Raw genomic sequence first — 15,578 nt, forward strand, 5'->3', positions numbered from 1 at the left:
TTCAGAAACACCTAGCTCTCAGAGAGCCTTTATTTGGGTTTCCGGCTTAGAAGGACTGGACAGTGTCTGAAAAACAAGAGACTTTACATCCAATTTCTGTCAAGGCTTCGACATGGCTATATCTTTAGCTAATCTTCATTTGGGTTGCTGAGAAAATTCTAGGAGCCTTTCTTTTTAGCTTCTTTCCTCCTAATAGTTAACACTATAAACTGATCTTAAGGCATATTTGTCACATCATATTAGCTGTTGAACCATGAATCAAAGGAAGTGATTGGCCCTTTCTTGCCCTTAAGGAGCTGTTTTGAAGGAGCAACACGACGTTTTACGTGCAAGTTAGCTTTGAGATTTTTTTTTTTTTTTTTTTTGGATATTCAGGGATATATAACTTCAAGTTGTCTATTAGCATGAAGGGGCCAGATTCCCCAGGATGAGAATAATGCTCTTCAAGGTTGCAGAGAGAGGTCCTGTCTCCCTTCAGGACATGTCCCCATCTTCGTGTGCATTGCCAGACACGGCTATCTGAAAGGCCACCGTGTGGAGGGGCTGGGGAGAGATTATGCGGGATGTGCTCTTCAGAGCATATGAAAAGCTCAAGTTCCAAGACATAGGAAGTTAAATTAACCAGGTACCATGGAAGATGGCCCTTCCGGCAGTGGCGCGACATGTATCTTGATTGCCCTTAGATTGTGGAAGGTGGCCCCTAAGGCCGCATGCCCAGTCTGTTCCCTCTCCTAGGCCTATGCATGTGAGCCCTTTTATTTGTTGATAATTATTTCCAAGAATGACCTCAAAGTGCATCTTCTGGCTTGAGACCTCATCACATTGGACTGACCCGTGAGCTTGGATCCTCTAGAAACTCTGATTAGCTTGGCTGAGGCACTGACTTCTTTCCTTCATCTCATGTCCAACTCTGAGAAAAGCTGGGTCTCCATTTAAGGTAATAAAGTCCTCTTAAACCCTTCCCTTGCTTGAAAGCTTCTTCTCATGTCAGCTGAGTAGCTGCTATGGGCAGAATCCCAGGTGTCTTCTGAAGAAACTCCAGTACTCCCCTGAAATTCCATCTGCCAGCAGAGCCATCCTGTGTATACTGGTTCTCATGCCCAGTTTGAATTCATGCGGTCTGCTCTGGCCTTCACGGGCTCACCTACGGATGTTAGTCTCTGCTCTGTGGCAGCTTTCCGGGCGCTTACCCCAGCTCGGCTGGGGGTCTGCTTTCCACAGTCTCCATCTGTCTGTGTGCTATGCTCCTCTAAGAGTTGGCACAGTCTTGAGTGCCCCGAGCAGCTCTCCATGTGACCACCTCCAACCAGCGTTCTCCAAACTCCTGCTGAAGGCCCACGCCCTCAATGTGGGCCATCTGTGGTTCAGCCTCGGCTTACTCATCCTTCTCTCCGTCCTCCCCCACCTCCACCTGCCATGGTCTCCCACAACCCACCGTGCTCTCACAATTTTATCAGGCTGCTGCCAGTGAGCTCCCCTAGCTGTCTCTCCCCATTAATCCCTTTATTTCTTCCAGGCCTCCCCTGATATCTTCTTCCATGACGGCAATCAGCAGTGTAACACCATTAAGAATTTGGGAAAAAAAAAGCATCTATGGCCACGTACATAGGAAGGTCAATTTGCCCACTCACCTAAAGAACGAATCCCACCAATGGGAAGACACCTGTAAGTTGATTATTTTATTATCACTAAATCCTCTCATCCGTAGTGAAAGGGTTTTGACTGCCAAGACTAGAGTATTCTGAAGACTTCTCACAGGAGTCAGGGTAGTTTGCACAATGACTTACCTCACTGCAGTAAGTAAAGTAATTTAGTTTCTCATTGATCTACTATGTACAGGAGGAATATAAATGCAGAGAGACTTCATTTACTATAGTACCCAAAAGTTGGAAGAGCTTTGAGTCCTGTTTTCAGCATTGTAGGGGAGCTCAAAATCCATAGAAACAGTATGCCAGATTCTTTTGTAAAGCAGAGAAGCAACACCTAATTTATCTCTTTTGTATATCCACAATTTTGCACATGGAAAAGCAGGATATACCGCAGCAGTACTGCTGAACAAAGGAAATCAGGAAATGGCGTGGTGTCTGGTCCAATGCTAGAGAGCTCAAAACAAAAGTTTAAAAACCATGCCCATAAAACATATTTCTTGTAGTGTTCCCACTTTCCAAACCTTGGCTTGGTCTTAGAACATGACAATTACGTCGTTTGTCTTCAGAGACTCCATGGTGTTTGAGATTTGGAAGGCTAGAGGGGCCTGGAGGCCAACACACTCACCTGGCCAGTAGTACATGTAGACCTTCCTTTTGGCCTTGGTCAGAGTGACCCACAGAGGTTCTGATCCATTCCACCAGAGAGGCATCAGGCTGTCTCTGTTGACACCAATGTCAAATGACTTGTTGGTGTTGGGGTCCCACATGTAGTTTCCAATCATCTGATGGACCTCACAATGGCGGCCTATGTTAATGAGAACACAAGGCTGTCAGTTTATTGTTCTGGTCTTTTTATAAAAGCCATTTTCTCTTTTCTGTTTATAAAAGCCATTCATGCACATTTAGTTAAGTACAGAACAGCATGAAGATTTTCTTTTGACTTTTTCATCATAGATATTTCTTCTCTCTTAGACTGTACCACAAGAACAATCCAATGAGTAGTCTAATAATTGAGGATGGGGTCATTTTTTGTGAAGTTAACTTGCCAAGCTATTTTAAATTACACTGAGGACATTGTGTGCACAAATTGACCCATTGTTCACAGCTTGAAATCTAAATATGAATCAGTACGAAAACTGTAGATTCCCATAGGGCTTGGTTTAGCTTTTCACCCCAGAGCACCCCTCCAAAGCTCTGCTCCCACACAGTCACGAATCTAGATGCTGGGGGGTTTATTCCCTTGTTTCCCTGGATAAGAGGAGTTATCGCTTCAGCACAGAGCACTGATAGGATCTACGACATTTGGAACAGAATGGTGAAAAATAGATTCAACTTTGGAAAACAAAGCAAGAAAACAACCCTCCAAATGGAGTGTTATATAGAAATGAGGATTGCTTCTGTTGGGCACAGCTTAGTCCCAGAAGAGAAGCCAGAAGTGAAAGACGCAAGTGCTTGGACTCTTTTGAAACGTTAGGCTTAAATTATTTATTTTGGAGCAATCTGCTACATCTTTAAAGTAAAAATAACACAAACATTGGCAAGTGCATCAAAAACTGCTGCAATTTTAGTGAGCGTCATTTGGCATCATGATGAAATATGCTTCACCGAGCTCACTAACTACGCTAAATCCAAGTGGATTTTTTTGTTTGTTTGCTGTTGTTCTTTCTTCCCGAGCACCCCTACCCCACCCCACCCCAACACACACACACACACACACACACACACACACACACACACACATACACACACACACACACACACACTTTGTTTTTGAATGAAAGCAAGGAGAAACCATAAAATACAATTTTGAAAATTTGGAGACACAAAATATTATAAAGGAAAACCTTTTATTTCATCACAGAAACCCAGGCCTTCTACAAATCATGCTTTGAATTTAAAGCCCAGAGATCCAGACAAAAAGGTTTTTACCCAAGGCTACAGAGTTAGATTTTTGACCCTGGCCAAAGCTTTCACATGTGGACTGATAAAATTAAAAAATAAAGTAAATAACTTTGAGCAATTTCTCCAATGGTTAAGATTTCTCCAGTGGTTAAGCAATTTCTCCAATGGTTAGTTATTCCTTCAACTAACATTTAGTCAGGGTCCTATGGGCTCTGCATTGTGATAAGCTTAGACATCCAAAATAAATTCATGTGGTCCCCATCCTCCAATGCCCTGTATGTAATACTCAACAGAGGTCCTTTTGCATAAAAGAGACAGGCTTCCTTGGGCCCGGACTAAGAAGGGGACCAAGCTGCCAACTTAACTTAAGAATTGTAAGGATTCTCACCCACTCTTTTGCTGAGGATAATTCCTAGTGTGTTCTAACTCATTGAAAGTAGGAGCATTATTGGTTAACCATGTTACTTTTTTTGTTTTTAGTGTATCAAAGTTTAATAATATCAAGAGAAACCCTCTCACGAGTATAATTTCTTACCTGCTTTCTTTACCCAAAACTTGCATCCTGTACCTAAAATGTTTTTTATTATCCTACTAATGCTCACTTATCCTTTTCACAAGGCAAGATAATTGTGACAATATTCATTGGGAAATGTGCCCTTTCTGGTCTTCCCCTGTAGATGTCCTCTAATGCCCTCCTAAGGGCAGGGGTATCTCATCTGGAGCTGGTGTTACAGACACTGAGCAAGGGTGCAAAATTGGAAAGGGGTGTCGAAAGTGTTACTGAAGTCAGTAAACCAAGAGAAGTTTCTAGGTGAGTCACAGGAAAGGGCTGCAAAAGCTAGGGATATCAGGTATGGGAATAATGGGGACAGGTACCAAGTGGGAGGGGTGTAGGAATCTCTGCTTTTGTTTGGAACTGTTTTGACTATTTTAGAAGAAATGCCTGAAACCCAAATCTAAGCAGGGGCCTCATGTGATTCAGTTTCCAGTAGGTGTTACTTGCAGAGAAGGATGAAGCAACAAAAAAATAATGTTTAAAAGTACTTATAACCTCTATTGTATATCTCAGAAATGCCACAATATCATTTGGTAAAATATTTTTCTTTTTTTTTTTAACACTCTCACTCAACTGTCTAGACCGTAAAGGGTGGAAACTTTCTTGCCTTCTTTTGCTTTCCGGGTAAAAATTTATAAGGAGCCTCCTGTGGATTATAGAGCTGCCATGTGACTGGATGGTGGAAGGTGTCTGTGCAGGAGAGACACAGAGATGGAGAGGCAGAGAGAGAACATTCTTCTAGAGAATGTCTGTTACATTAAATTCTCTACCTCTTCCACACGTTTCTTTGGAAACATGTATAGCGCCTCACTGAAGGAGAGACAGAATCTATGTGTGCAGGTAACACAGTTCTGGCATATTTTAAATTTTCAAATGATGATATCTTGTTTCCTGTGGTTATCTGAGGCCTTTAGCTTTTTTCATGTTGGATATTCTCTCCTCCCCATTATGTGGGATGTGGCATTAGCCTTGGTACTCCTTTTATACACCAGTCGAATCAGTGGTGCCCACTCATTCAAGGGAGCTCCAATAACTTTATAATTACAGCATTCTTTAGGGAGGCATCTTTAACACAAGGACCCCAAGGATGGCTTTGGTTCCTGCTCCCATCTAGCACACTGGTTGGTCTAGGCTGGCCCAGAGTGGTTCATCCATTCTAAAGGAAACTTGGACCCATGGAAGTCAACATTTCTCCAAAGGCTGGGAGTGATGTGCTGGGACAGAGGTTCTTGCTCACTTCCTATGAGTGAAGGGCACCTAAGGAAGATCCGGGGACCAGTAGTTCTCCCTACATGAGTTAATGGGTTTCTGTTAACAGTGGAGATCTTTCTTTTTTTTTTTTTTTTTTTCAACGTTTATTTATTTTTGGGACAGAGAGAGACAGAGCATGAACGGGGGAGGGGCAGAGAGGGAGGGAGACACAGAATCGGAAACAGGCTCCAGGCTCCAAGCCATCAGCCCAGAGCCTGACGCGGGGCTCGAACTCACGAACCGCGAGATCGTGACCTGGCTGAAGTCGGACGCTCAACCGACTGCGCCACCCAGGCGCCCCGTCAGTGGAGATCTTTCAACAAGGAGGTTATCCTCGGACCTCTGTTTAGAAAGTAGGTTTTATTCTTTGGGTGGATTTAGGGCCTTGAGTTAAAACGAGAAGGTGTATTCTTCAAAGGCTCAATTATAGATGCTGTGCTAGTCCCCAGGGGCATTCCTTTGTTCTGGGAAGTCAGCAGGAGGCTGTATGTTCCCATCTCATGTCTGCTCTGAATCTTCTCTCCCAGATGAGCTGATTTTCTTCCCATGAATATATTAAGGCTGGCAGTCTGTGCTTGTAACAGTATGAGTCCGCTCTTACTCAAGCTGGTTTCCTTACCTACCCTCTCTCTCTCTCGCTCTTTTGTTTTTATTGCCTGGGCAAATGTGGTGGCTATAAAAACAGAACAGAACAAAACACAATGTACTGGCTTCTGCAGCCCACAAGCTCTCATCTCCATATTTCTGTCTGACCCACATCTATTTTTATACATCTGCAACTCTCCTTGGTTTTCCTCTGGTTTGGGCTTTCCAAACAGAGCTTTGCTATAGTTTCATTATTTGGACCCTTTCCTCAAGACTTCAACAGAAACTTTCCTGACATGGACACAAACCACAAATCTCAAATCTCAGGTGGTTTTCGGGCATGGTGTAAAGAAGGTCTACTTCTGCTCATCCCAAGTGACAGCTAAGTAGGGCTCTAAAATTTGTTCCAGAAGGTGTATTACTCACTGTGAAAATGAGGGCAGCTCCCGGTAGAAAAATTTCCAAATACAGTTGAATGTTTTTCTCTTTTCTCCTCCTTTATCCCTAAGACCCAAACGTTTATAAACTTATTAACACAAAATGTGGCAATCAACCTGCTACCTGAAGGACTTGTGAACTCTTGAAGCCCATCCATAGATGTCACCTCAGTTTAAGAGCTGCTGCATTTAACTGGGAGCAGCTAGTGGCTACTCAGGCCAGTGGCAAACATGGGGGCTACTGCCTGCCTGTCTCAGAGGATACTCGTGGAACAGTTTCCACACCTAGAACTGTTGTATGAAAGGAGCAGGATAGGAAACCTTCATTTTTTACTCCTCAAAGTCTCAGTCAAGTGTGTTCTGATGTAATGACCATCACCAGAAGTTTCTTGGCAAATACCCGAATAATCCTCTGCACCTGTTATATGTTCCCAGACATCCCAGAAATGGCTGGCCTTCACATCAAATGAGATAGCTGTGGATCTGTCCATTTTATCTATAACTGAAGGACATCTATAAGGTTGTTGCTACGACTTCATCTTCAAGCAGTCTTAATGTTTTCTCATTATTTTCAAACAGTAAATGTTAATTCCTTTTATAGTTTCTTATTTCATTTTTTTTTTCATTCACGCCACTTCAAATGTTTACATGCCAGGCATTTAAAGATCACAAATTATGGCCTCTGTATTTGAAGTGCTCATAGTTTGGTGGGGGCAACAGTGTGGCATAATGGTTAAGGGGGCAAGTCTTAGAGGCAGATTGCATAGGTATAAATTCAAACTCTACTATTTACTATCTGTATGACTTTGGACAAGTAGCTTTGACTCTCTGAGGCATCAATTTTCTTATCTAATGGGCATGATAATAATTATGGTGATAGATACATATAGATATGTAATTCTCCCTTTGCATGGTAGTGCAGGACCATAAAAATGACCATGCACAAAAACAAAGAGAAATGAATTCAAGTATATCACTAAAGAAAGTCAACAAACCGTGAGAGAAGAGAGCAAGAGAAGAAAGGAACAGAGAAGAACTATGGAAACAACCATAAGACAAGTAACAAAATGGCAATAAAGTACATACCTATCAATATTACTTTGAATGTAAATGTACTAAGTGCTCCAATCAAAAGACATGGGGCGACAAAATGGATAAAAATGCAAGACCCATCTATTTTCTGCCTACAAGAGATCCATTTAAGACCTGAAGGCATATGCAGATTGAATGTTAAGGGATGGAAAAGCATTTATCAAGGAAATGGAAGTGAAAAGAGCTGAGGTAGCAATACTTATATTGGTCAAAATGGACTTTAAAACAAAAACTGCAACAAGAAACAAAGAAGGACACTATATAATCATGAAGGGAAAAAATCCAACAAAAAGATATAACAATTATAAATATTTATGCACCCAACAATGCAGGACCCAAATATATAAAGTGCTAATAATAAACATAAAGAAAGTAATTGACAGTAATACAATAATAATAGTGGACTTCAACACCCCACTGACATCAATGGATGGACCATCCAAATAGAAAATCAACAAGGAAACAGTGGCTTTGAATGACACATTGGATCAGATGAATCTAACAAATATATTCAGAACATTTCATCCTAAAACAGAAGAATACACATTAAAAAAAATTTTTTTTAATGTTTATTCAGTTTTGAGACAGTGACAGAGTGCAAGCAGGGGAGGAGCAGAAAGAGAGGGAGACACAGAATCCGAAGCAGGCTCCAGGCTCTGAGCTGTCAGCACAGAGCCCAATGTGGGGCTTGAACTCACGAACTGTGAGATCATGACCTGAGCTGAAGTTGGACGTTTAACCAACTGAGCCACCCAGGTGCCCCTACATATTTTTTTTTTCCAGTGCACATAGAACATTCTCCAGAACAGATCACAGATTAGGCCACAAAACAAGTCTCAACAAATTCAGAAAGATTGAATCACGATGCTATGAAACTAGAAATCAACCACAAGAAAAACTCTGGAAAGAACACAAATGCAGGGAGGTTAAATAACATTCTACTAAACAATGAATGGGTCAACCAAGAAATCAAAAAGAAAATCAAAAAATACATGGAGACAAATGGAAATGAAAACACAATGATCCAAAATCTTTGGAATGCAGCAAAAGCTGTTCTAAGAGGGAAGTTTATAGCAATACAGGTCTACATTAAGAAGTAAGAAAAATCTCAAATAAACAACCTAATTTATATCTAAAGGAGCTAGAAAAAGAAGACCAAACAAAACCCAAAACCAGTAGAAGGAAGAAAACAATAATGATTAGAGCAGAAATAGATGAAATAGAAACTAAAATAATCAGTAGAAGAGATTAATGAAACCAGGAGCTGGTTCTTTAAAAAGATCAACAAAATTGATAAGCCTTAAGCAAGACTCATCAAAAAAGGGAGGGGGGAATCAAATAAACAAAATCAGAAATGAAAGAGGAGGAATAACCCACACCACAGAAATACAAAGGATTATAAAAGAATATTATAAAAACTATAAATCAACAAATTGGACAACCTAAAAGAAAGGGATAAATTCCTTGAAACATATAACCTCCCAAAACTGAATCAGGAAGAAACAGAAAATTTGAACAAATTACCAGCAATCAGTAATCAAAAAACTCCCAACAAACAAAAGTCCTGGGCCAGCTAGCTTCACAGATTAATTCTACCAAACATTTAAGAAGAGTTAATACCTATTATTCTCAAACTACTCCAAAAAATAGAAATGGAAGAAACACTTCCATAATCATTCTATATTCATTCTTTAATACCCAAACTAGATAAAGATACTACAAAAAAAGAGAGCTACAGGCCAATATCTCTGATGAACATAGATGCAAAATCCTCAACAAAATATTAGTAAACCGAACTCAACAATTTATTAAAAAAAGTATTCACCACTATCAAGTGGGATTTATTCCGAGGATACAAGGGTGGTTCAATATTTGCAAATCAGTCCATGTGACACATAACATTAATAAAAGAAAGGATAAGAACCTTATGATCATTTCAATAGATGCAGAAAAAGCATTTGACAAAGTACAACATCCAAACATGATAAAAAGCCTCATCAAAGTAGGTTTACAGGGAACATACCTCAACATAATAAAGGCCACATATGAAAGAGCCACAGCTAACATCACACTCAATGGTAAAACACTGAGAGTTTTTCCCCTAAGGTCAGGAACAAGACAAGGCTGTCCACTCTCCCCACTTTTATTCAACATAATACTGGAAATCCTAGCCACAGCCATCAGGCAACAAAAATAAATAAAAAGCATCCAAACTGGTAAGGAAAAAGTAAAACTTCTACTATTTGCAGATGACAGGATACTATATATAGAAGACCCTAAAGACTCGACCAAAATGCTATGAGAACTGATAAATGAATTCAGTAAGGTTGCAGGACACAAAATTAAATATACAGGAATCCATTGTATTTCTATATACTAATAATGAAGTAGCAGAAAGAGAAATTAAGAAAATAATCCCATTTACAATTGCACAAAAAAGAGTAAAATACCCAGGAATAAACTTAACCAAGGAGGTCTGAGAACTATAAAACAGTGATGAAAGAAATGGAAGACAACACAAACAAATGGAAAGATATCCCATGCTCATGGATTGGAAGAACAGATATTGTTAAAATGTCCATACTACCCAAAGCAATCTAAACATTTAATGCAATCCCTATCAAAATACCAACAGCATTTTTTACAGAACTAGCACAAACAATCCTAAAATTTATATGGAACTACAGAAAAACTCTGAATAGCCAAAGCAATCTTGAAAAAGAAGAACAAAACTGGATGTATCACATTCCCAGATTTCAAGATGTACGACAAAGCTGAATAATCAAAACAGTACGGTACGGACACAAAAACAGACACACAGATCAAAGGAACAGAATAAAGAACCTAGAGATATACCCCTAATTATCTGATCAATTAATCTTCAACAAAGGAGGAAAGAATATGCGATGGGAGAAAGACAATGTCTTCCACAAATGGCGTGGGAAAACTGTACAGCTACATGCAAAAGAATGAAACTGGAGCACTTTCTTACACCACACATAAAATAAAATCAAAATAGATTACGGACCTAAATGTGAGACCTGAAACCATAAAAATCCTAGAAGAGAGCACAGGCAGTAATTTCTTTGACATCACCCATAGCAACATTTTTCTAGATATGTCTCCTGAGGCAAAGGAAACAAAAGCAAAATTAAACTATTGGGACTACATCAAAATTAAAAGCTCTGCACAGTGAAGGAAACAATCAACAATCTAAAAGACAATGTACTGAATGGGAGAAGATATTTGCAAATGACATATCCAGTAAAGGGTTAATATTCAAAATATATAAAGAGCTTCTACAACTCAATACCAAAAACACAAATAATCCAATTAAAAATGAGCAGAAGACATGAATAGACATTTCTCCAAAGAAATAGACAGATGGCCAACACACACATAAAAAGATGTTCAACATCACTCATTGTCAAGGAAATGCAAACCAAAACCACAATGAGATATCACCTCACATCTGTCAGAAAGGCTAAAATCAAAAAGACAAGAAATAACAATTGTTGGTGAGGATGTGGAGAAAAAGGAACACTTGTGCACTGTTGACAGGAATGCAAATGGGTGCAGCCACTGTGGAAAACAGTATAGAGGTTCCTCAAAATATTAAAAATAGAATTACTATATGATCCAGTAATTCCACTACTGGGTATTTACCCAAAGAATATGAAAACACTAATTCAAAGGAATACTTGCACCCCTATGTTTATTGCAGCATTATTTACAAAGGCCAAACTATGGAAGCAGCCCACATGTCTATCAATTGATGAATAGATAAAGAAGAAGTGGGATATGTATACAATGGAATATTACTTAGCCATAAAAAGAATGAAATCTTGCCATTTGCAACAACATGGACAGATGTAGAGGGTAAAATAATGCTAACCAAAAAAAGTCAATCAGAGAAAGACAAAAGCCATATGATTTCACTCATATGTGGAATTTAAGAAACAAGCAAATGAACAAAGAAAAAAAGACACAAACAAAAAACCACTCTTAATAAACACATGGTTACAGGGGTGGGGATGAAATAGGTGAAGGGGATTAAAAAAACACTTAGCATGATGGGCACTGAATAATGTATAGAATTGTTGAGTCACTATATCGTACACCCGAGACTAATAGAACACTGCATGTTAATTAACTGGAATTAAAATTCTTAAAAATGACTATGCAAGCTTAAACCATGCAAAACTATCCTAATAATCAGTGGGAAAAATTATAATTGTTCCATCGCCTTTAATTTTTTTTAAATATTTAAATATTTATTTTTAAAATATTTTAAAAACTTTAAAATAATTTAATGTATTTAAAATATTAAAATTTTTTTTAAATATTAAAAACTCTTACTGTAAGTAATGATAGGGAAATGAAGAAAATAGTAAAATTAATACTTACTAGCACATTGCAATTTAAAACATTAGAAATATCAACAGCCAAAGAGTCTTATGTCTTTGTAAATACAAAAAACTTATCAGAATGTTTTGAACACTGTTTGGCTGCTTCATCCCAAGATATAACACAATACAAGTGAGCATATTTTCCTTGCCTTAGCAAATTGCCCTACCCTTTTTTTTTTTTAAGTTTATTTATTTGTTTTGAGAAAGCATGGAGCAGAGAGGGAGGGAGGGAGAGAATCCCAAGCAGGTTCCACACTGCCAGTGCAGAGCCCGATGCGGGGCTCAAACTCATAAACTGTGATCATGACCTGAGCCAAAATCAGGAGTCAGACGCTTACCCGACTGAGCCGCCCATGCGCCCCTGTCCTACCCTTTCAGTTTGGATCAGCTTCAAACATTTTATCCTTTGAGTTTCCATGTTATGAAATATCTCTGAGAATTCTTTTAATGGGAAAATTTTTGCTGGTGTCACGTCAGGACAGCTTCAACCTCTTCATTACAACTGCTTTCTTCATTTATGTCAATAAGTTCACCTTCAGTAAGTTCCTCTGGCTGCACAGCGACAGGTCCCAGTGATGCTGGTGTCAGTATCCCCGTGATCAACTATTTCCTCTAGGATTCCAACGACTTTTGATTCAGATCCTGCAGAGTCATTTGCACAATTCAGGATATTCCTGCCACATTGCACTCACGTTACTTGCTTCCATCGTGCTTGGATGCTTTCAGCTGCATGTTTTAGGTCATATTTCTTCCAAAACTTAGCTAAAGAAACTTCATGATCTCCCACTGTAGCATCAATAGGCTGGTCAAAAGCTTGCCTAAGAAAATAGGTTTTTAAAAAGTTGAAATAGCTCCTTGATCGATTTGCTGGATTATTGAAAATGTTTTTGTAGTCAAAAGGAAATGTTCACATCTTCATTCAAGGGTGGAAGAGAACGAGGGTGACCTGTCGCATTTAATTTAAAGTCAAATTATGTGGGTTTATAATTATACCAGCAGGCGAGGAGGCAAAACAGTGGTATGTTTTGCTGTCTGTGCACGAACTAAGCAACATGTCCAACAACCAATTACCAACAGACTTTGAAAGAGGTGATACGATTGGTCACTGATCATGATGCACATTTGTTATTTACGTAGTGATTTGTGGACTGAGGAGCCAGCAGTGAATTACACTTTACGTTACGAGAGCTACAGTTAAGGTTGCCATATTTATTTTAGTTAATATAGGGGGCAACTCAAGTTAGAATCCTCTTTCTGGGAAGCTGGTATTATTTAACTAAACTGTGGTAACTGGATTTTTGTGTTTACTCAAACTGAACAAAGTGAGGGGTGTGTTTGTGTATACGTGGACATACGTACACACACATACATATGTGTGTGTGTGTATATATATATATATATATATATATATATATATACACACACACACACACAGCACAGTAAGCGCTGTTAACATGAACTTATGTTGTTATTATTAGGGTAGAGAATCAAATGTAATCTAGAGATCAGCTGGAACCGCCTTTCTCTTGAGCTCTCCACATGGTTTGTTCCAACCCTATTTCCACCAAGATTCTTGCAAATTCCCAGGAGCCCCACAAAACTGCAGGCACTTCGACCTCGAGACGCCTGCTTCCATAATACATAACACCCCAGAAATGGAGCTCAGCCTTTTACTGCATTGTGTTACATTTCTACAAAGAAACCCCACACACAAAATATTCACGAGGGGGTGAACTTTACTGGGCATTCAGGGGAGTGGGGGTGGGGGCTGGAGAACAATGTGCAGAACTTCAAATTGAGCATCAGACACAAAGTTCTCCTAAGCCCGCTCAGCTCCCCCACCCAGGCTTCCTCCTCAGTCCCCTCACTATAAAGGTCCCAGCCTTGTCCATCTCATTGATTCGCCTCTTCTCCACCCTCTGCTCCACAGCACCTACCGGCCACATTTCTCTCCAGACTTCAGTTTTCTCAAAAGCAATTCAGCCCTCCAGAGCTCCTGCTCAACTCCCAAATTTGCAGGCTCATTAGCTCATAGAACGCTGGAAGGAAGGAAAGAAAAGAAGAGAGAAGAAAAGAAAAGAAAAGAAAAGAAAAGAAAAGAAAAGAAAAGAAAAGAAAAGAAAAGAAAAGAAAAGAAAAAAGAAAAGTTTCTTTAAACAGGAGCCACCCACTTTAGAAGGCCATTGTAGTTAGAGTTGCCAGGTTTATTTTAGGGGAAAAAAAGAAAAAAAAGACAAAGATGGAAGGCTCCCAGTTAAATTTGAATTTCAGACAACAATGTTTTTTTTTTTTTTTTACTGTAAGTACGTCCCAAAAACCCTGTGGAACAGACTTGTGCTAAAGCATTATTTGTTGTTTACCTAAAATTCAAATGTAACTGCGTACACTATATTTTACCTGGCAACCCTCAACCATCACGCCGAGGCGTCCTTTCTTTGTTGCTGTTTCGCAGTAACAGTGAAGCCTGAGAAGCGCGAAAGGAGGTACCCGTGGAGCCCAGCAGGAATGGAGGGATGAGGGCAGGCCAAGTTGGCCTGGAGGAGTCAGGGCAAGCTTCTAGAGGAGCTAGGATTTGAAAGCTAGGGAGGACTTTTCATGTGCACCGAGGTGATGGCAAGCATAAAATGATGAACAGATGAGAGAGGGGATACTTCTTAGGTCAGATGCAGAATTTCACTTTCTATCACTCTGTGTTCACTTTCCTCACAGGGCGAGATGCTCTTAATGACACGATGTGCTGGTACAACTCAAGGTAGTCATGGCTTGACTCAGTCAAGGTCCTGGCACAGTAAACAGATGGTCCAGGCCCCCGAAGAGGGAACAAAGGGGTGGCCAGGGTTCGGGAGAACCAACTGCAGACGGTGAAGCAACCCAAGATTACTGTAGCAGGGAGCCAGCACCCCCACCCCCACCCCCACCCAGGCTTGAGCAAGGAGGAGAGGAGTGAGGCCAGCACTGAGCAGGGGCGTCAGGACCACTCTCGTGACTTCAATCTCCTCCCTCTGTCCAGCTGAGGCCATCCAGAAGCTCAGCCTCCTGGGGTTCCAGGAGCACTAGAGGAGGTGGAGTCAGACAAATACACAAACAGAGAAGACCCAGCACAACAGCCAAGGGAAACCATAAGACAGATTTTTTTTGCAAAAAATCACATTGTTATCTTTCTCTGACTGACAGGTGAACATAGGGGAAGGGAAGGAAATATAAGATAAAAAACAGAAAGGGAGACAAACCATAAGCGACTCTTACATACAGAGAATAAATTGAGGGTTGCTGGAGAACTGTTGGATGGGGGGGGGGTTGCTAAATGGGCGATGGCATTAGGGAGGGCACTTTTCAGGATGAGCACTGGATGTTACATGTTAAGCGATGAATCACTGGGTTCTACTCCTGAAGCCAAGACTACACGGTATGTTAACTAACTTGAATTTAAATTTTAAAAAATAAGAATAAATCTTAAAATAAAATGAAAAATTAAGAAAAGAAAATCACATTCACCACTCGAGTAGGCCCTTAACTAAATATTAGGGACCACCTGAGTCTGATGTTATCACCACAGGGCCTTGTGAGTGCTTATGGTCCCACATATAGCTTAGAAAAGGGACCATAAGGCCACAGGTGGCCTCTTGATCTAATCCTCTACCTGTAAATTCAGAGGAAAGGAATAACTCTCTGTTATGTATGCATTAGGTGTGTAAGG

The 15,578-nt window shown here is 40.0% G+C and overlaps 1 protein-coding gene across 1 annotated transcript in view; it reads right to left on the bottom strand.

The window, feature by feature from the left end:
• The window catches only part of ENPP6 (ectonucleotide pyrophosphatase/phosphodiesterase 6), a 113,100-nt gene that overhangs the window by 54,944 nt on the left and 42,578 nt on the right, over nucleotides 1-15,578 (bottom strand). The window contains exon 2 of the mRNA XM_025933109.2: nucleotides 2,275-2,454. Within this exon, the coding sequence (XP_025788894.1) occupies nucleotides 2,275-2,454 (180 nt within the window). The remainder of the gene's footprint in view (nucleotides 1-2,274; nucleotides 2,455-15,578) is intronic.

The sequence above is a fragment of the Puma concolor genome, chromosome B1, assembly GCF_028749965.1.
Source record: "Puma concolor isolate L17-30 chromosome B1, mPumCon1.1.hap2, whole genome shotgun sequence".
NCBI classification, from domain to species: domain Eukaryota; kingdom Metazoa; phylum Chordata; class Mammalia; order Carnivora; family Felidae; genus Puma; species Puma concolor.